The sequence below is a fragment of the Thunnus maccoyii genome, chromosome 13 (assembly GCF_910596095.1).
Source record: "Thunnus maccoyii chromosome 13, fThuMac1.1, whole genome shotgun sequence".
Classification (NCBI taxonomy): domain Eukaryota; kingdom Metazoa; phylum Chordata; class Actinopteri; order Scombriformes; family Scombridae; genus Thunnus; species Thunnus maccoyii.
Genome location: NC_056545.1, coordinates 2,047,702 through 2,063,628, shown reverse-complemented (window position 1 = coordinate 2,063,628; position 15,927 = coordinate 2,047,702). Strand labels below are relative to the sequence as shown.

The 15,927-nt window shown below is 40.5% G+C and overlaps 3 protein-coding genes across 3 annotated transcripts; all 3 read right to left on the bottom strand.

Moving 5' to 3' along the window:
- Positions 1–950: 950 nt before the first annotated feature.
- LOC121910257 (olfactory receptor 52H1-like) lies at positions 951–3,645 on the bottom strand. The gene is made up of 2 exons (XM_042431387.1): positions 3,349–3,645; positions 951–1,947 (listed from the first exon to the last, which is right to left on the bottom strand). Exon 2 carries the CDS (start codon positions 1,928–1,930, stop codon positions 1,001–1,003), a length of 930 nt encoding a protein of 309 aa, XP_042287321.1. The 5' UTR covers positions 1,931–1,947; positions 3,349–3,645; the 3' UTR covers positions 951–1,000.
- A 2,728-nt stretch (positions 3,646–6,373) lies between these two features.
- LOC121910360 (olfactory receptor 5B17-like) lies at positions 6,374–7,635 on the bottom strand. The gene has a single exon (XM_042431557.1). The coding sequence runs from the start codon at positions 7,322–7,324 to the stop codon at positions 6,374–6,376; it is 951 nt and encodes a 316-aa protein (XP_042287491.1). The 5' UTR covers positions 7,325–7,635.
- Positions 7,636–13,126: 5,491 nt separating this feature from the next.
- Positions 13,127–14,074, bottom strand: LOC121910488 (olfactory receptor 52N5-like). Its single transcript, XM_042431720.1, has one exon. It carries the CDS (start codon positions 14,072–14,074, stop codon positions 13,127–13,129), a length of 948 nt encoding a protein of 315 aa, XP_042287654.1.
- Between the last annotated feature and the right edge of the window lie 1,853 nt (positions 14,075–15,927).

Genomic DNA, 15,927 nt, shown 5'->3' with positions numbered 1-15,927 from the left:
ATAAAGACAGACAACTTATAGACAAAAGTATAAATATTTTATTCTTTATTATTACACATATTGATAACCTGCTGTAGGAAACAATGAAGTACAGTGATCCTTCCTCTGTTTGAATAATATACAGTGAAGACACATCCATATTGTAATACTTTGGTACAAAGAGGTGTATTACTGTACTTACAACTATTATGACATCTAGTGGATTAATTTCCATTGAGCATTTGTAGCAATGAAATGTTAAAGTAATAAAGTTTATTCCGTTTTTTAAATACTTTTAACATATTAGCATAAACAGAAGCAGTTATCACTCCGAAATGATTGACATCTCTTTTAATAGAGACTATAGGTAGCTGCTCAAGCTAAAGTTTTAATATTTTCCGGCTATGGTTAAGACTTGTTTACATCAGCAATAACACTCTTACAGATAACATGAAAAAAGTGCAAAGAGGTTTTTTTCTGTAAGTCAGATTCTTACAGGATAAGATCTTACATATAATTGTGACATTTTATAGGTTATTTGTAATTACTATTTATAGTATTAGAAAGTAATTTCAGCACATGCTCCTCATCCAGTTCTTAAAAGAGAAGGTTTGGGTATGACAGCATTTTTGTAAAATAAGTCCTAGTCCTGAAAGATTTTTTTAAAAACCTTGTGTGCACAACATATGTGCTAAGATCCATGTGTTGTGTTGACAAGACAGTAACTCATCCAAAGTCGGTAAGTTGTGTGCACAACATGTGGATCTTTGTGGCTAAAAATGAAAAGTCTGCTGCCTGAATATCTGCACATTGCAAATAAATGGGAGAAAGATGGGGGCGATATTAATTTTTCATTTGGGAACCTGATCAGAAGCAGAAACAGCTACTGAAACTCAACACTAGATAGAGAGAGAGCAGGTATTCTAATCGCATAACTGTACATTTCACTAGTACTTCAGTATTACACCAACATGTATTTACAATTTATTTCATTTTGTCGTTTCACCTCAGCATGTCACAGTCATTTTTTCCCTGTTAATACAATAACAATTCTCTCTCTGAGTGCTTTGATTTGCAGTCCATAGATAATAGCGTTCACTGAAGGAGGAACCACATGGATCAAGACAGACGCTACCTTCCTGTGGTCTGATAAGTTCGGGAAACGATGGAGGATGATGATGATGTTGCCTGAAAAGAGCAGGAGGATGTACACAGCCAGGTGGGTGGCGCAGGTCTGCAGCGCTTTGCTGTTCAGAGCTTTGTTCTTACTACTCAAACACACCATGGCGATCCTCAAGTAGGAAAGCGTTACACTGGAAAGAGAGCCGCACATTATGGCCACGCCGGTACCGAGGCCATAAACGTGGTTGATGAGAACATTTTCACAGGACAGCTTGAACAAGGAGGCGTTGTCGCAGAACGGGTTGTGTACAGCCCGTCTGCAGCGTGATAGGCAGACGCTGAGGCTCACGAGGATTGCAACCAAAAAGAAAGCCGTCCCCCAGGCCCCCACCGACAGCGACACCACCATCTGCTTGGTCATGATGGTGGCGTATCGCAGGGGGTTGCAGATGGCCACGTAGCGATCGAAGGCCATGATAGTGAGTACCGTGTGAGAGATGGCTACATGAAAGTGAGCACAGAAGGCCTGAATGACACACTCATAATAGTGAATGTAACGCTGTGCAATAGGTGTAAAAATATATCCCAGTACACTGGGAATGATGGTCGTGGCACCGAATGCATCGTTAATACTCATGTTGCAGAAAAGCAGGTACATGGGCTCATGGAGGCTCGACTCCATTAAGATCAGGATTACCAGGCCGATGTTGGACACCATGATGAAGATGTAGATGAGGAGGAGGAGGATGAAGGCGGGAATGGAGGCCTCGGGGCTGACCTTTAACCCCTCCAGCTGTAGAATATCTAAATTGAAAGTCTCGTTCTCCATAGTGCAGAGGGAGGATCCTAGAGAGGATCATAGACAGAGAATTCAATCAACACTGGATATGTTACTAAAACCTAATTTGTCAAAGTGATAGTGTTAATAATGATAATTAGTGAGCTGGTAATTAAGTTAAAAAATACAAAAATACAGCATGAAGTAACCTCTAAATATCTAATCAAACACAATCTTACTATTCTCATCCTGAATATGGTGGAATAATAAATGAACAACTGAACATCATTTTCTTAGTTCAATTCTTTTACATTGATCATATGTGTGTATATATATATTATAGTCATCAAATGACAAACATTGGAATTTATACTGAAATCAAACCAAAATATATAAGATAGAAGCAGTGACCTGAAAACAGAGCATACATGTTTTCTCACATTTGTTCTTTTAATGTAAATCTCCACATCTGTTTGTTTCCCAAGTTTTGAGACTAACTTGTAAATTGTTACTTATTAAATCCGTAATATTCACATTTACAGTTCTGTTAACCTCACTGTATCTGATCCCTCCACCAAAAGTCACTCAGTATAAATATAAAGTATGCACTAAAGTCTAAGGTTTGGTCTCAGTACTGTCACTGTGCATGTAAAATCAAAATTATACCATCGAAGCTGATGGTTTAGAATGAAAAGAAAACTGCCTTCACTTTAACATTCAAACCTACACTGGAAATGAAACCCGCTTCAAATATACAAATCTTCGGGTCAAGATCATGAACATATTATTACAAGTTCTACCTGTGTGCTGACAATGTTGTGCAGCTTTTTATCTTTATGAAAGTGATTCACATTGTTCTACTGGAAGGCCAATATTCATGTGCAAACAGTGTATATCAATAGTTACAGATCAGGCAGCTGTGCCTGCTTCAATGAAAACAAACCTGATATCCTAAAAACAAACTATTACTGACTATTACTACTACGACTCACTTGCAAGACTACATAAGGTTAAAAACATTTCCATAAACATTCAAACAGTCAATAACATGCTGTTGGTAAAAATGTCTTATAGTAAGGAGTAATATATAATATATACTTCACAGATCTTTGTTTCATGTTGTATGTTTTTGTTAATTTTGGCTCAATTTTTCATCGATATTTAGATTGCACTGTTAAAGGTTTTTGCCCTTTTAGCCAAACAGATAATATTCATACTTTTTATGGAACATATATGAACATATAATACAAAGCAGCTGTTATTTCAAACACTCATTATTGCAGTAAAACATTCCTGCTTTCATTCAATTCATTTTGGATTCTTTTCCAAACTACGTTTTAATTAGTTCATCAGTATTAACATTTCATTGCTGTTAGTATTATCAACATATCACATACAATACATTCAATATTCAGTGAACAGTGGAGAACATGATGGTGAGACGATACGAGTGTATGTGTCAGATTTACCTCTGTTGACGTGAACCTCCTCCAGCCAGAGCAGAGGTCGACTGGCAGACACTTTTTAAAAGGTGATTGAGCGACCATGGTTCTCATGGCAACAACGTTCCTGGTCACTTAGTGCTCTGTGGGCCAATAGACCTTCACTCACTGGTGCCAGAATAGTGGAGACAACAAGACTTTTGTCCCCCCCCCCCCTTTCAGGTGTTATGGTAATAAAGTGGTAGTATGTAATCCAGGTATTACGGAAATAGGTGCACTCAGGACTGACCTTCTGTCTGTTTGTATGTTAGAAGGCATATTGGATGTAAGGGACATGAATTTTAATTCTTTTTCAAACATTATTAAAAAAAAACACATTGACTGGTTGTTTGGTTGGTTGCTTGGTTACAGTGTTACAGTTCTGTGAAAAACACAAGGGTCTGTATCAACAGGAACCAGGATGCTCCTTTTCAGTTGAACCTTTGGAGCTGCTTGTTGGTGGACCGCTGCTCTAAAAGAACAAAAATTCAGTTTACTTCCATCTAGAAGTAACCTGATGAGAATGCATTTCTTACAAAAATGACAGGCTGAGATTGAAAGGAAGTTGACGTGAACAAGTTCACAAGTCTATTACATCATCCAAAGCTGGATGTTCTCCCACTTCAATACTTTTTTATCTCTTCAAAGCCAAATAAATTGATGATGTTTTTAAGTTTCATTCAACTTTGTTCAGCTTCAATGAAGTAGAAGTTATGTTCTTCATAGAAGTTAACGCTCCTCAACTACTGTGCACAGTAGTATTCCAGGATGTTAGTCCTCTCTGACTTTGATCACATCCTAAATAAAAATATAAAATATAGAACAGGTTGTTCCGACCAAGCAATCTGATTAGTCAATCAATTGATCAAATCAGCATGAACTGCAACTGATCACACCACAAACCTCCACCCACATCCTCAGATCTACCAGCAGCTTTCTCCTCCAGGCCCCCAGTACCAAGCGCCACACCATGGGGCCCCCAATACCAAGCTCCACATCATCTAACCCCCAGTACCAAACTCCACACCATGGGACCCCCAGTACCAAGCTCCACATCATCTAACCCCCAGTACCAAGCTCTGCACCATGGGACCCCCAGTACCAAGCTCCACACCATCGGACCCCCAGTACCGAGCTCAACACCATGGGACCCCCAGTACCAAGCTCCGCACCATGGGGCCCCCAGTACCAAGCTCCGCACCTTCGGATCCCCAGTACCGAGCTATGCACCATGGGACCCCCAGTACCAAGCTCCGCACCATGGGACCCCCAGTACCAAGCTCCACACCATTGGACCCCCAGTACTGAGCTCAACACCATGGGACCCCCAGTACCAAGCTCCACACCATGGGGCCCCTAGTACCAAGCTCCGCACCTTCGGATCCCCAGTACCGAGCTATGCACCATGGGACCCCCAGTACCAAGCTTTGCACCATCGGACCCCCAGTCCGACCCCTCCACTAAAAGTGTCTGAGGCTCATCAACCATAAGTCCTACAACTGAATTCAGTAGGTAGGCTCCTATGGCCCCCCATTACTCAGGCACCAATAATCACCCATGTCAGCCACACGGTGGTGCTATAACAGCGAACATTACATTTTTTTTTTTTATGTTATGTTTAAACCGTAAGTCTCAAAAACAAAATTCTATTTTTTCCTGGATTCTGTGGGTCCAGATGAATCTATCCATATAAGCCACACCCATTTGTGCCTAGACAGATTTTTCACCATTTCGAATTTTGTCCAAATCTGTTTTTTCGCTACCCCTCCTACAATTTTTGAGCTATCATCACCAAATTTGGCATTCTGCCTTGGAAGACTGAGATCGAATATGTGAATAAACATGAAAAATTAGAAATATTGGTCTAAAAACATGGCCGTCATTGATCAAAAAACTTTGTAAAGGGCAGAGTTTAGTAGGAAATTGGCCTTAACTCGTTAATGTTTTATTGAATCAACACGAAACTTTACACATATGTTGAAGAATGTTTATGTTCATTATTGAAGTTGTAGTGGGTGGTGGTGTAATGGAGGGCATTATATTGAATGGTGTTCCTAATATTTTGTCCAATCAATTAACTTACATGAGGGGGGCAAAATATTAGGAACACTTTTCAATATAATGCAGTCCAGTACACCAACACCACCCACTACAACCTTGATAATAAACATAAAGTAGAATTATCACCTTTCTGACAATGTCAACAAAAACTGAAAATGTATAAGTTTCATAAAAGTAGAATTTATGGCAGAGCTGTTGTATTGGATTACATTAGACTGCACAGATGCTCCTAATAAAGTGGCCAGTGAGTCATTTTTGGGGATTTACTGGAATGCTGATGCTGCTGGGTTTTTTAGGAGGGCAGACTCACAGAATATTATGGCTCTGAACATTTCAGTACTTGAGTGCTTTTTTTACATCATGGGTTTAAATGAGGTGGACAGTCAGGAGGCAAGGAGGGTCTCATGAAAGACACAACTACGTTTATCATTGAAGGAATTGTAGGACCCAGCGTTTTTAGAGCCTGACCCACATTAAACACTAAAAGTCATGATATCTTCACCTCTGCTGCACAGATTGTGAGAGTGCTCTTTGAATGTTAACAACATAAATGAGATGGATTCAGCTTGTCGAACACATAAAGTCTTTGAAAGAAAAAAGCTAAATTGTAAGATTTTATAAATACATCATGGATATATTACTGAATCCGATCCATATATACCACTCTTATGTGAAATACCACTAATGAGTAAAAAAGTAGGATGAATTTTGTAAGGATGCAGTAAGGTTACAGCTTAATTTTTACTTAATTTATTAACAGAATATTATTAATAGGTAGCTTATCACAATGTTATGGACAACAGTGGCTGAATTTTGAAAGCACAAGTAATAGAAGTCATTTCAACATAATATATGCAGACTGTGTTCCTTCCAACTGAGGAAGGATTATTTTTATATTCTTTGAGCATCCTGTGTTTATGTATATTTTGCTCGGCTCTCTGATCAAACTGTATCACTTTACATTCATTAGAGATACTTTATTGTTGTGGAACGCAGCCGTAATCCTCTGCCTGACCTCTTTAATTTGCAACCCGTAGATAACAGCATTCAGGGCAGGTAAGGCAACATGTCCCAGGACAGACGCCACTTTCCTGTGGTCTGACAGCTGAGGGAAACGGTGCAGGATGACGATGATGAAGCCAGACACCAGCAGGATGATGTACACAGCCAGATGGGTGGCACAGGTCTGCAGCGCTTTGCTGTTCAACATCTTGTTCTTGTTGCGCAAACACACCACAGCAATTTTCAAGTAGGTGAGAGTTACGCTGCCGATGGAGGAGCCCAGCAGGACCACCGTGTAGCCGAGGCCGTAGATGTGATTGATGAGTAAGCTTTCACAGGAGAGGCTGAACAAGGAGGCGTTATCACAGAAAGGGTTGAGTATAACCCGCCTGCAACGTGACAGGCGCACGCTGAGCCCCACAAGGATCGCCACCATGATAAAGGCTACGGCCCACGCCGCAACCGACAGCTTCACCACCATCTTGTTGGTCATGATGGTGGCGTATCGCAGGGGGTTGCAGATGGCGACATAGCGGTCAAAAGCCATGATCATGAGTACAGTGTGAGAGGCGCTTGCATGGAAATGAACACAGAAGGCCTGAATGACACAGCAGAAGTAATGAATGTAACGCTCCGAGTTTGATATTAAAATATCTCTGAGTACATGAGGTATAACTATCGTCGCCCCAAACGCATCATTAATACTCATGTTGCACAAGAGCAGATACATGGGCTGGTGGAGGCTTCTGGTCCTAAAGATCAGGACTACCAGGCCAAGGTTGGATACCATGATGAAGATGTATATGATGAGGAGGAGGGTGAAGGCAGGGATGGAAGACTGGGGGGTGACCTGCAACCTCTCCAGGAGAAGGATATCCTCACTTACAGTCTGGTTTTCCATATCTTATGTCACGTAACAATGAAGACTTTTTTTGAGGATGACATTTCAGCTGCACACAGTTACAGAAAAGCAACAAGATTTCACAAAGACTCTGTTAATACCTTAAAGGATAGATTCATATTTGTCTAAAAACTATACTCACATGCCCACATTAACATTGACATTTATAGAGAGATCTCTTCACAGCCAGAATAGACAGGAGAATAATTACAGTGACCTTAAATGTACATATGAACATGTGACTATTGTTTTAAGATACTTGAAAATGTGAACTTATCCTTTAATGAAGGGAATCTGAAATATTTTCAAATTAAAATGACAAAAACACATCGTTTGATAAAAGAATTGTGTTTCTCTGAACTGAAGTTAATCTGACTTTCTGACTTTTAAGTGTCTCTGCACTCACTTTAAGTGACATTTAAAGAATTTTGGATGTCTTTAAACGAGCACTGTTCTCATCCTGAGTAACAGGGAGACTCTCTACAAAGACACATTGCTGTTGACTTTTTTAAATGTCATTTTTCAATGCTGTGAGCAGCACAAACACAGTTCTGTTCACCCCCAGTGTATTAGACTGAAGTTAGAGATGACAGAGATAGATACACAACATAGCAAATAAAACCTAAACTATCTATATGATGAAGGAGCCTTCAAAAAAAGCTTGAAGATAAGTAAATGTAAAGTTATTCTCATGGTAGAGGATTGGATTTTTTAAAAACACATCCTCTACTTCAACTAGCACTCATTTGTAAGCTACTCCAGCATTGAAGAATATGTCTTCTCACAACAAACTGTAAATGTTTCTGCTATTTTTGGACAACATACAGCTGAAATACATTCACATAAACACAATGAAACAGCTGCTGAGGGAGTTTCTGTCAACTTTACCTTCCGTGACACGACCCACCCTCCACCCCAGACCTGAACTGAAACAGCAGACACTTTTATTTGGTGCGTCAGTGGCCATCAGCTGCAGCATCACCGCATGCTGGCAGGTCAACCGTTGCTTGGCAACTGTTGATACTGACTTTGTACACAGCAGTATGACGTGTGTCTTTTACAGTGTTAATTCATGATAGCTGCATAAAGAGAGATATGAAACACATATTATATATGTGTATAGAGAGTGGCTGTGTCTCAGAGGTAGAGCAGGTCGTCCACTGATCAGAATATCGGTGGTTCAATCCTCGGCTCCTCCTGTCCGCATATCAAAGTGTCTTTGGGCAAGATACTGAACCCCAAATTGTGCCTGAAGGCTGTGCCATGAACATTAGGAACATCAGTTTATGACTGTGTGTGTGAATGGGTGAATGTTGGCATGTGGTGTAATGTGCTGTGTGTGAGGTTTGTTTGTATAAGTTCTTGAAACGCTAATTTCATGTAGTGGTTATGCTGATCTGTTAAACATTTTTTGTTTGAGAATATTTTGCACTCATTGATTTTTTGCAACACTCAAACATTGTGCATCCATTTATTTCTTGAAGGAGGGGTAGAGATTGGCATTTTCCCAGAATTTGTGACAGTATTTTTAGCTTTACTAAAGGGGGAATCTTTGTACAGTGAAAGACTGAATTACGCAGGTGCAGACAAGGCTCAAACAAGGTTCGAACACCAAAGGCGGCTGTAGACTCCATCAGACATGCTTGTCATATGGTGGAAATGCCCATGAAGCAACTGGTAGGATGCAGCACAGTCAGAATTATTAGCCTATTAGCGTAGTAGCCTACCGAGTAATCTATAGGTTCTTGTGAATGAACCAAAAATGAATTAATTAGGCCTCTGTGCCCAATAGAACTGCAAGATTAATGAGGTAGATGGACTGAATTGTCGACCAGTACATTGAATTGGTTCTTAAAGTGAATCAGGATTCAAGGGGATGGAGGGTCTGAGGTAGCAGGTGGAGACGGGGGAGGCCTGCAGGACTTGGGAGGTGATGTGGTTCATGCTGATGGATGGAAGCTTCCTCGGCAGACAAGGCGCTATTGATCTGGTAAGACTATGCTGAGCCCACTGATTATTCAAGCTGTCATATTATCCTGGCTGGACTATTGTAATTCACTTTTCACCTGTCTCAGCAAGTCATCTCTGAACCATCTACGAATGGTCCAGAGTGCTGCTGCAAGGCTGTTAACCAGGTCCAGCAGGACGACTCACATCACACCCATTTTAAGTTCTTTACGTTGGCTTCCCATCAAGTTTAGGATTCATTTTAAGGTTCTTGTTTTCACGTACAGAGCCCTGCATGGACAGGCACCTGTGACCTTCTCCATCCCTATATCACCAGTAGGTCACTTAGGTCTTCTGACCAGTGCCTACTGGCTGTCCCTCGCTCTCAACTTAAAACTGAAGGTGATCCTGCCTTTGAAGTCGTGGCTCCAACACTGTGGAACTCTCTTCCTGTAGACAGATGGTCTGTGTAGAAGCTTTAAAAAAGCAACTGAAGACTCATTTTTTCAAATTGGCCTTTGTTTCACCTTAAGATGTCTACTGATTGTTCTTTTGTGTACAAATACAGACTGACAGAAGAAGAACAAGGCAAATTCTGGCAGAGAGTGAGAGGGAGCAGTCCGTTACTTGTACTGAGAGTTATTTCTAATGGTAAACAACTTTCCAGGTAAATGACTGTTAGGTGGGGAACATAATGGACAGGTGAGGAACGTTAGATCTATAATCACAATGAAAAAAACACACCAGACATTGCGAGCTGGGCAGATCCATTTCCTCTTATTCATTTTCTATTCCGCCCACCTGACAATGGTTGTAAATTAAGCGTCAGTCATGGAGAAATACATCTCATTCAAATGTAATTAATCTATGCACCCTGTGAGAGAACCGAAATCTTCCAACGTTGAATACCCAAAAATAAAAAGGTAGCACACACACAGATCTTCAGGACAAAGCTGACTAATCTCAGTTTCACCAGTTTATTCTGGTCATGTCAAACACACATGCTAACATTTCAGCCTAGTGGCCTTCATCAGAGCAGGGAGGTCATGTCATTTGTGTACAGGGGTTGGCAGGTGATTGGCTTTAAGTGTCACATGGTAATCAGCTCCCTAAGGTCCCTTAAACATCTTTTCTTGACAATATGACACTGACTACCAGTACATGCACACTAATATTCCACTATTATTCCCATATATCAGCATGGATGAAAGAACGCCACCTTCAGCTTAACCTCTCTAAGACCGAGCTCCTTGTCATATCAGCCAGTCCTTCCATACAACAAAACATCAGCATCCAGCTCGAATCAACCCAACTCATGCCCACAAAGTCTGCCCGAAATTTGGGTGTCATGATCGATGACCAACTAACCTTTAAGGTTCGCGTGGCCTCAGTCACTCAATCATGTCGATTCACCCTGTACAACATCAGGAAGATCAGACCCTTCCTGTCTGAGCATGCAGCACAACTCCTGGTTCAGGCTCTCGTTATATCACGCATCGACTACTGCAACTCCTTACTGGCAGGCCTCCCTGCATGTACACTTAAACCTCTGCAGGTGATCCAGAACGCAGCAGCGTGTTTGGTCTTCAATCAGCCCAAAACAGCACATGTCACCCTGCTGTTGATATCCCTCCACTGGCTCCCAGTTGCTGCCCGCATCAAATTCAAAACCCTGACACTTGCTTACAAGACAGCAACTAAAACGGCTCCTGCCTACCTGAACTCCCTCATTGAGGTCTACACTCCCTCCCGCCCACTACGCTCTGCCAACGAAAGGTGCCTGGTACCACAACAGGACCCTAAGTCACCAGCTAGACTCTTCTCCTCTGTAGTTCCCCGGTGGTGGAACGAATTACCAAACTCAATCTCAATCTTTAAGAAAAGACTAAAGACCCAGCTCTTTTGCGAACACCTCTGCACTTGATGAACTGTAGGGAGAGAGAAACATGCTTCTATGTACTCTAATCATTGCCTTGTTGCACTGCCTGTTGGCATCTATGTCCTATCGGACCCAAACTTAAGCTTTATGGCACTTACTTGTGTTGTTGTCTCCTGACTAGATCCCTGCTTGTGTTGTATCAGTCTCATATGTACGTCGCTTTGGATAAAAGCTAAACGAAAAATGTAAATGTAAGGAAAATGAATATGACAACATTCTGAATTTGATACAGGTCATTTAAACAGCATCTTCTGTTTGGATATTCTGAATTAGGCCTTATTACAAATGTAGCATGTTCAGATTAGACACATGGGATATGCTGATATCGTTTGGGTTTGTGGAGTATTCTTTGGACATGTATAAAGTGCATTGGAAATATATATCTCAGTTGGGTTTTTTATGAGTTTGCGACACACAGACTTTAGACTTGAGAAACTCAGATGTTGAGGATATTAAAGCATGGTTGTAGGCTTTGTGTATTACAGATGGATGGCAATTTTTTGTCACATCTCATCTGTCTCATTTGAATTCATCCAGTTCAGAGCAATTTCACCTTAGTCGGAAAAACTATCCCTTAGTTAATATCTAATAATAATACGTAATAATATCTTATATGACACATTATTATACTGTTGTTATGTCATGATGAAATGGTGTATTATATTATTATATGATACTATACTTTGATATTATTGCATATCATAAAATCTGTCTGACTGCTGATGTGCAAATCAGTTTATGGTGAACTATAAAAGCTGATGACACATTCATGTTTAGTGCCTCCTCGTTAACTCTTAGAAGTCTTTCCGTGAGGAATGAACATTATTGTACAGTAGCCGTCAAAAGTTTGGACACATTTTCTCATTCAAGGGAATGGGAAGGTGTGTCCAAAATTTTGTCTGGTGCTCTTTATTACATATATTTTACAACACGGCAATGATTTTATTATCAGTATGTCGATATATTTAGTAAAAAGGTACTTTCAATACTGAGCTTTACTTAACTGTAAAAGTTTAAATTGTTTAAACCAGCTAGAAAATGAGCTTTGCTGTGTCAGTTTCCCAACTCAGTGCCCTACATGTCATTTATCAGTTTTGACACGCAACTAATTTTAACTTTTCAGCATTAAATTTGCAATCACTTTCAAAAACTCTGCATGAATATCACATTATTTTTGTGCTCTACTTGAAAAACAGTATTGACCAAAATTTTACATCTCTCAGTAGAAGCAAACTGATGTCGTATATGACAATGAAAATAGAGGCCTGTCATTATTTTTAAAACTTCAGAACCTCTTTTACTCATCTTCTTTTCAGACAGAATTGTTGGATTCATCCTCTCACTTTAACTCAAGTTTTCTGTGATGCATTTTCAATCAAGATATTTTCCCTTTTCCTTTATTTACAACAATAAAACAAATACTATGGAATGATGTTCATGAATCTTTAGATACTTTAGTTATGATTCCTGAAAAAATATTTTAATATTTGAAACAAATAAAATATGAAAGGCATCAATATTTACAGCCCCCAGTGGAATATCATTCACCTGTAAGACTAGTCTGAATTCTGTTACTTTTAAAGGTGCAGTGTGTAGAATTTAGTGGCATCTGGTGGAACGGACTTGGCAGAAGTGGAATATAACATTCATAAGTATGTTTTAACCAGAATTGTTGTGTTTTTTTAATTCAGTTGGTTGCAATCTGCAATGTCACCACTAGATGCCACTAAATCTTACACACTGGTCCTTAAAGAGTAACTCATTACTGGAAAATGATTAACACATGCACAGTTTTTCCTCTGCAAAAATGTGTGTATAGACTCCTTTTACTGAAGTAAATAGTATTTACATATCAATAAAAATGCATTCTGTGGAAAGTGCAAATATATAGATATTTTGTTCACCTAAACTGTGTGTCATTTCCAATTCATTAGACCTCCTTTACTGTGAAACACAGCCATAATTCTCTGTCTAATCACTTTAATCTGCAGACCGTAGATCACAGCATTGAGAGCAGGAAGAACCACTTCACCCACAATGGTCGCCACTTTCCTGTGGTCTGACAGCCGAGGGAAACGGTGCAGGATGACGATGATGAAAGCCGATATCAGCAGGAGGATGTACACAGCCAGATGAGTGGCACAGGTCTGCAACGCTTTGCTGTTCAACATCTTGTTCTTACTGCGCAAACACACCGCAGCAATCTTCAAGTAGGTGAGAGTTACGCTGCTGACAGAGGAGCCCAGCAGGACCACCGTGTAGCCGAGGCCGTAGATTTGATTGATGAGGACGCTTTCACAGGAGAGGCTGAACAAGGAGGCGTTATCACAGAACAGGTTCGGTATAACCCGCCTGCAGCGTGACAGGCGGATAGTCAGACCCAAAAGGATCGCCACCATGATAAAGGCTGCGACCCAGGCCGCAACCGACAGCTTCACCACCATCTTGTCGGTCATGATGGTGGCGTATCGCAGAGGGTTGCAGATGGCGACATAGCGATCAAAAGCCATGATCATGAGCACAGTGTGAGAGGTGCTTCCATAGACGTGAACACAGAAGGCCTGAATGACACAGTCCATGTAATGAATGTAACGCTCCGAGTTTGATATAAACATATCTCTGAGTACATGAGGTATAATTATCGTTGCCCCAAAAACATCATTAATACTCATGTTGCAGTAGAGCAGATACATGGGCTGGTGGAGGCTCCTGGTCCTAAAGATCAGCAGTACCAGACCAAGGTTGGACACCATGATGAAGATGTAGATGAGGAGAAGGAGGGTGAAGGCAGGGACGGAGGACTTGGGGGTGACCTTTAACCCCTCCAGGAGAAGGATATCATCGCTTAAAGTCCAGTTTTCCATATCTCACTTCAAATACAGCATCTGTCATGTAACAATAAAGACTTTTGTTTGGACGACTGCACTGCACACAGTCACAGAGTTATAGTTATAGAAAAACAACACTTCATGATGATACGGTTCATAAATAATTAACAACTTGATGACAGTGAATCCAATATTTACACATTTTGGCAAATTGTAATTTGACAAAATTTTCCACATGAATTTTGGGCAGAGAGGGCATCAGACTTATTAAATCTTTGGCTTTGCTACTTCAGTATTATTAGGAACAACATATTTAAAAAGCTTGGAAAGTAGTTAAGCTTTACAACAGTAGTGAGTCTTATAATTTGATTTATGAAGAACAAATTCAATTCCCCCGATTCAGTGAGCACTCAACAAAGATCTATTCATACCTGTCAACATTATTTTTGTCTGCTTTTTTAAATAAATTGCAGATAGTTCAATTCACATAAACACAGTTTCTGATTTGAAATGAGACAGCTGCTCGGGATTTGTGTGTGTTTGTCAGCAACACGACCTGCCCTCCACCCCAGACCAAACAGGAAACAGCAGACACTTTTATCCGATGCATCAGCTGCAGCATCACACGTCGACAGGTCAACTGTTGCTTGGCAACTGTTAATAACTCATTGTATGTGTGTCTCTCGGAGGTTAATTCACGATAGGGGCATTTACATTTGATGTAAATAGTGCAATGTGTTACACCATGATACGAGACAAAACAATACACATCAACATCCCTCAGAAACATTAAGTATATACATAGAAAACAGTTTCATCACTTCCACCACTTTGCCCGAGGTTTTTTTTTAAGATAGTAGAGTTACAGTGTTTCAAGGTTAATCAGATGTTAGTGTGTCTGGCTAGAAATATTTAGACCTGCTTCTCAGTGATTTAACAAGAAACTAATATGGATGCCAATTTCTGCATCCACACTTTTCAGCACCTCAGGAAATGTACTGTATTGGGCAGAATATAAGATTATATTTTATTCTGGAAACTGAAAAACTGGGGGTCGTCTTATACACAACCTTTCAAGTGAAGGGAGTTTGAGTTTTGTCAGCTCTCCTTTGGCTGTGTCTTGCATGTTCTCCCAGTTTGTAGAAGCTCACTGAGGTCAGTGGGTGACGGGGGGGGAGAGGCCTACAGAGGCAAACCATCCTCACAGGAAGTGAAGTGAAGGTCCAGAACAGTTTTTGTGATGTTGCATATCCCATGCTTGGGTTCTGTTACATTAGGAGAGGAGTGGGCTAATGCCAAGTGACAGATGACCTAAACTTGTTGCTGGACTGTTGAGCAATATGTTGCCTCATGCCTCACTCCTGCTAGAGTCCTGACGAAGACCAAGATGCCTGAACACATCACAGTGATTCATTCACTCCCAGTGTGTCAGAGAATAGAGTTTAAAGTACTGCTGCTTGACTAGACTCGCTCCGACTTTGACCATCTTCAAATCCCATAGAACTTCAGTTGAAGCTACACCCAGAAAATGTTTATTTTTCTAAATTCTTTGGTTAAAATACACCCTCACTGTGTTTTATTTCAGCACTGACAGATTTTTATCTGTCTTTACATTCAACATTTTGCACCAGAAAACATCCGGCTTACGGCCTACAGGAGCAAACATGTTGAATGAATTTCCTGAAATAAATGAAAAGCCTTTTCAATGACCTGAAACTTGCATTGTTTACAGCTTGCAGTCTTCTTCATCTTCTCTCTTACTGACACATGTTTTTATGGCACGTTAATCAACAGCCATTTCTTCATAACTGTCCTGTTTCACGCCACCTTGGTGCTCATGTGATACGTCTGCATCCTTGTGCTGGTAGAGCAATGATGGGAATAGTGAT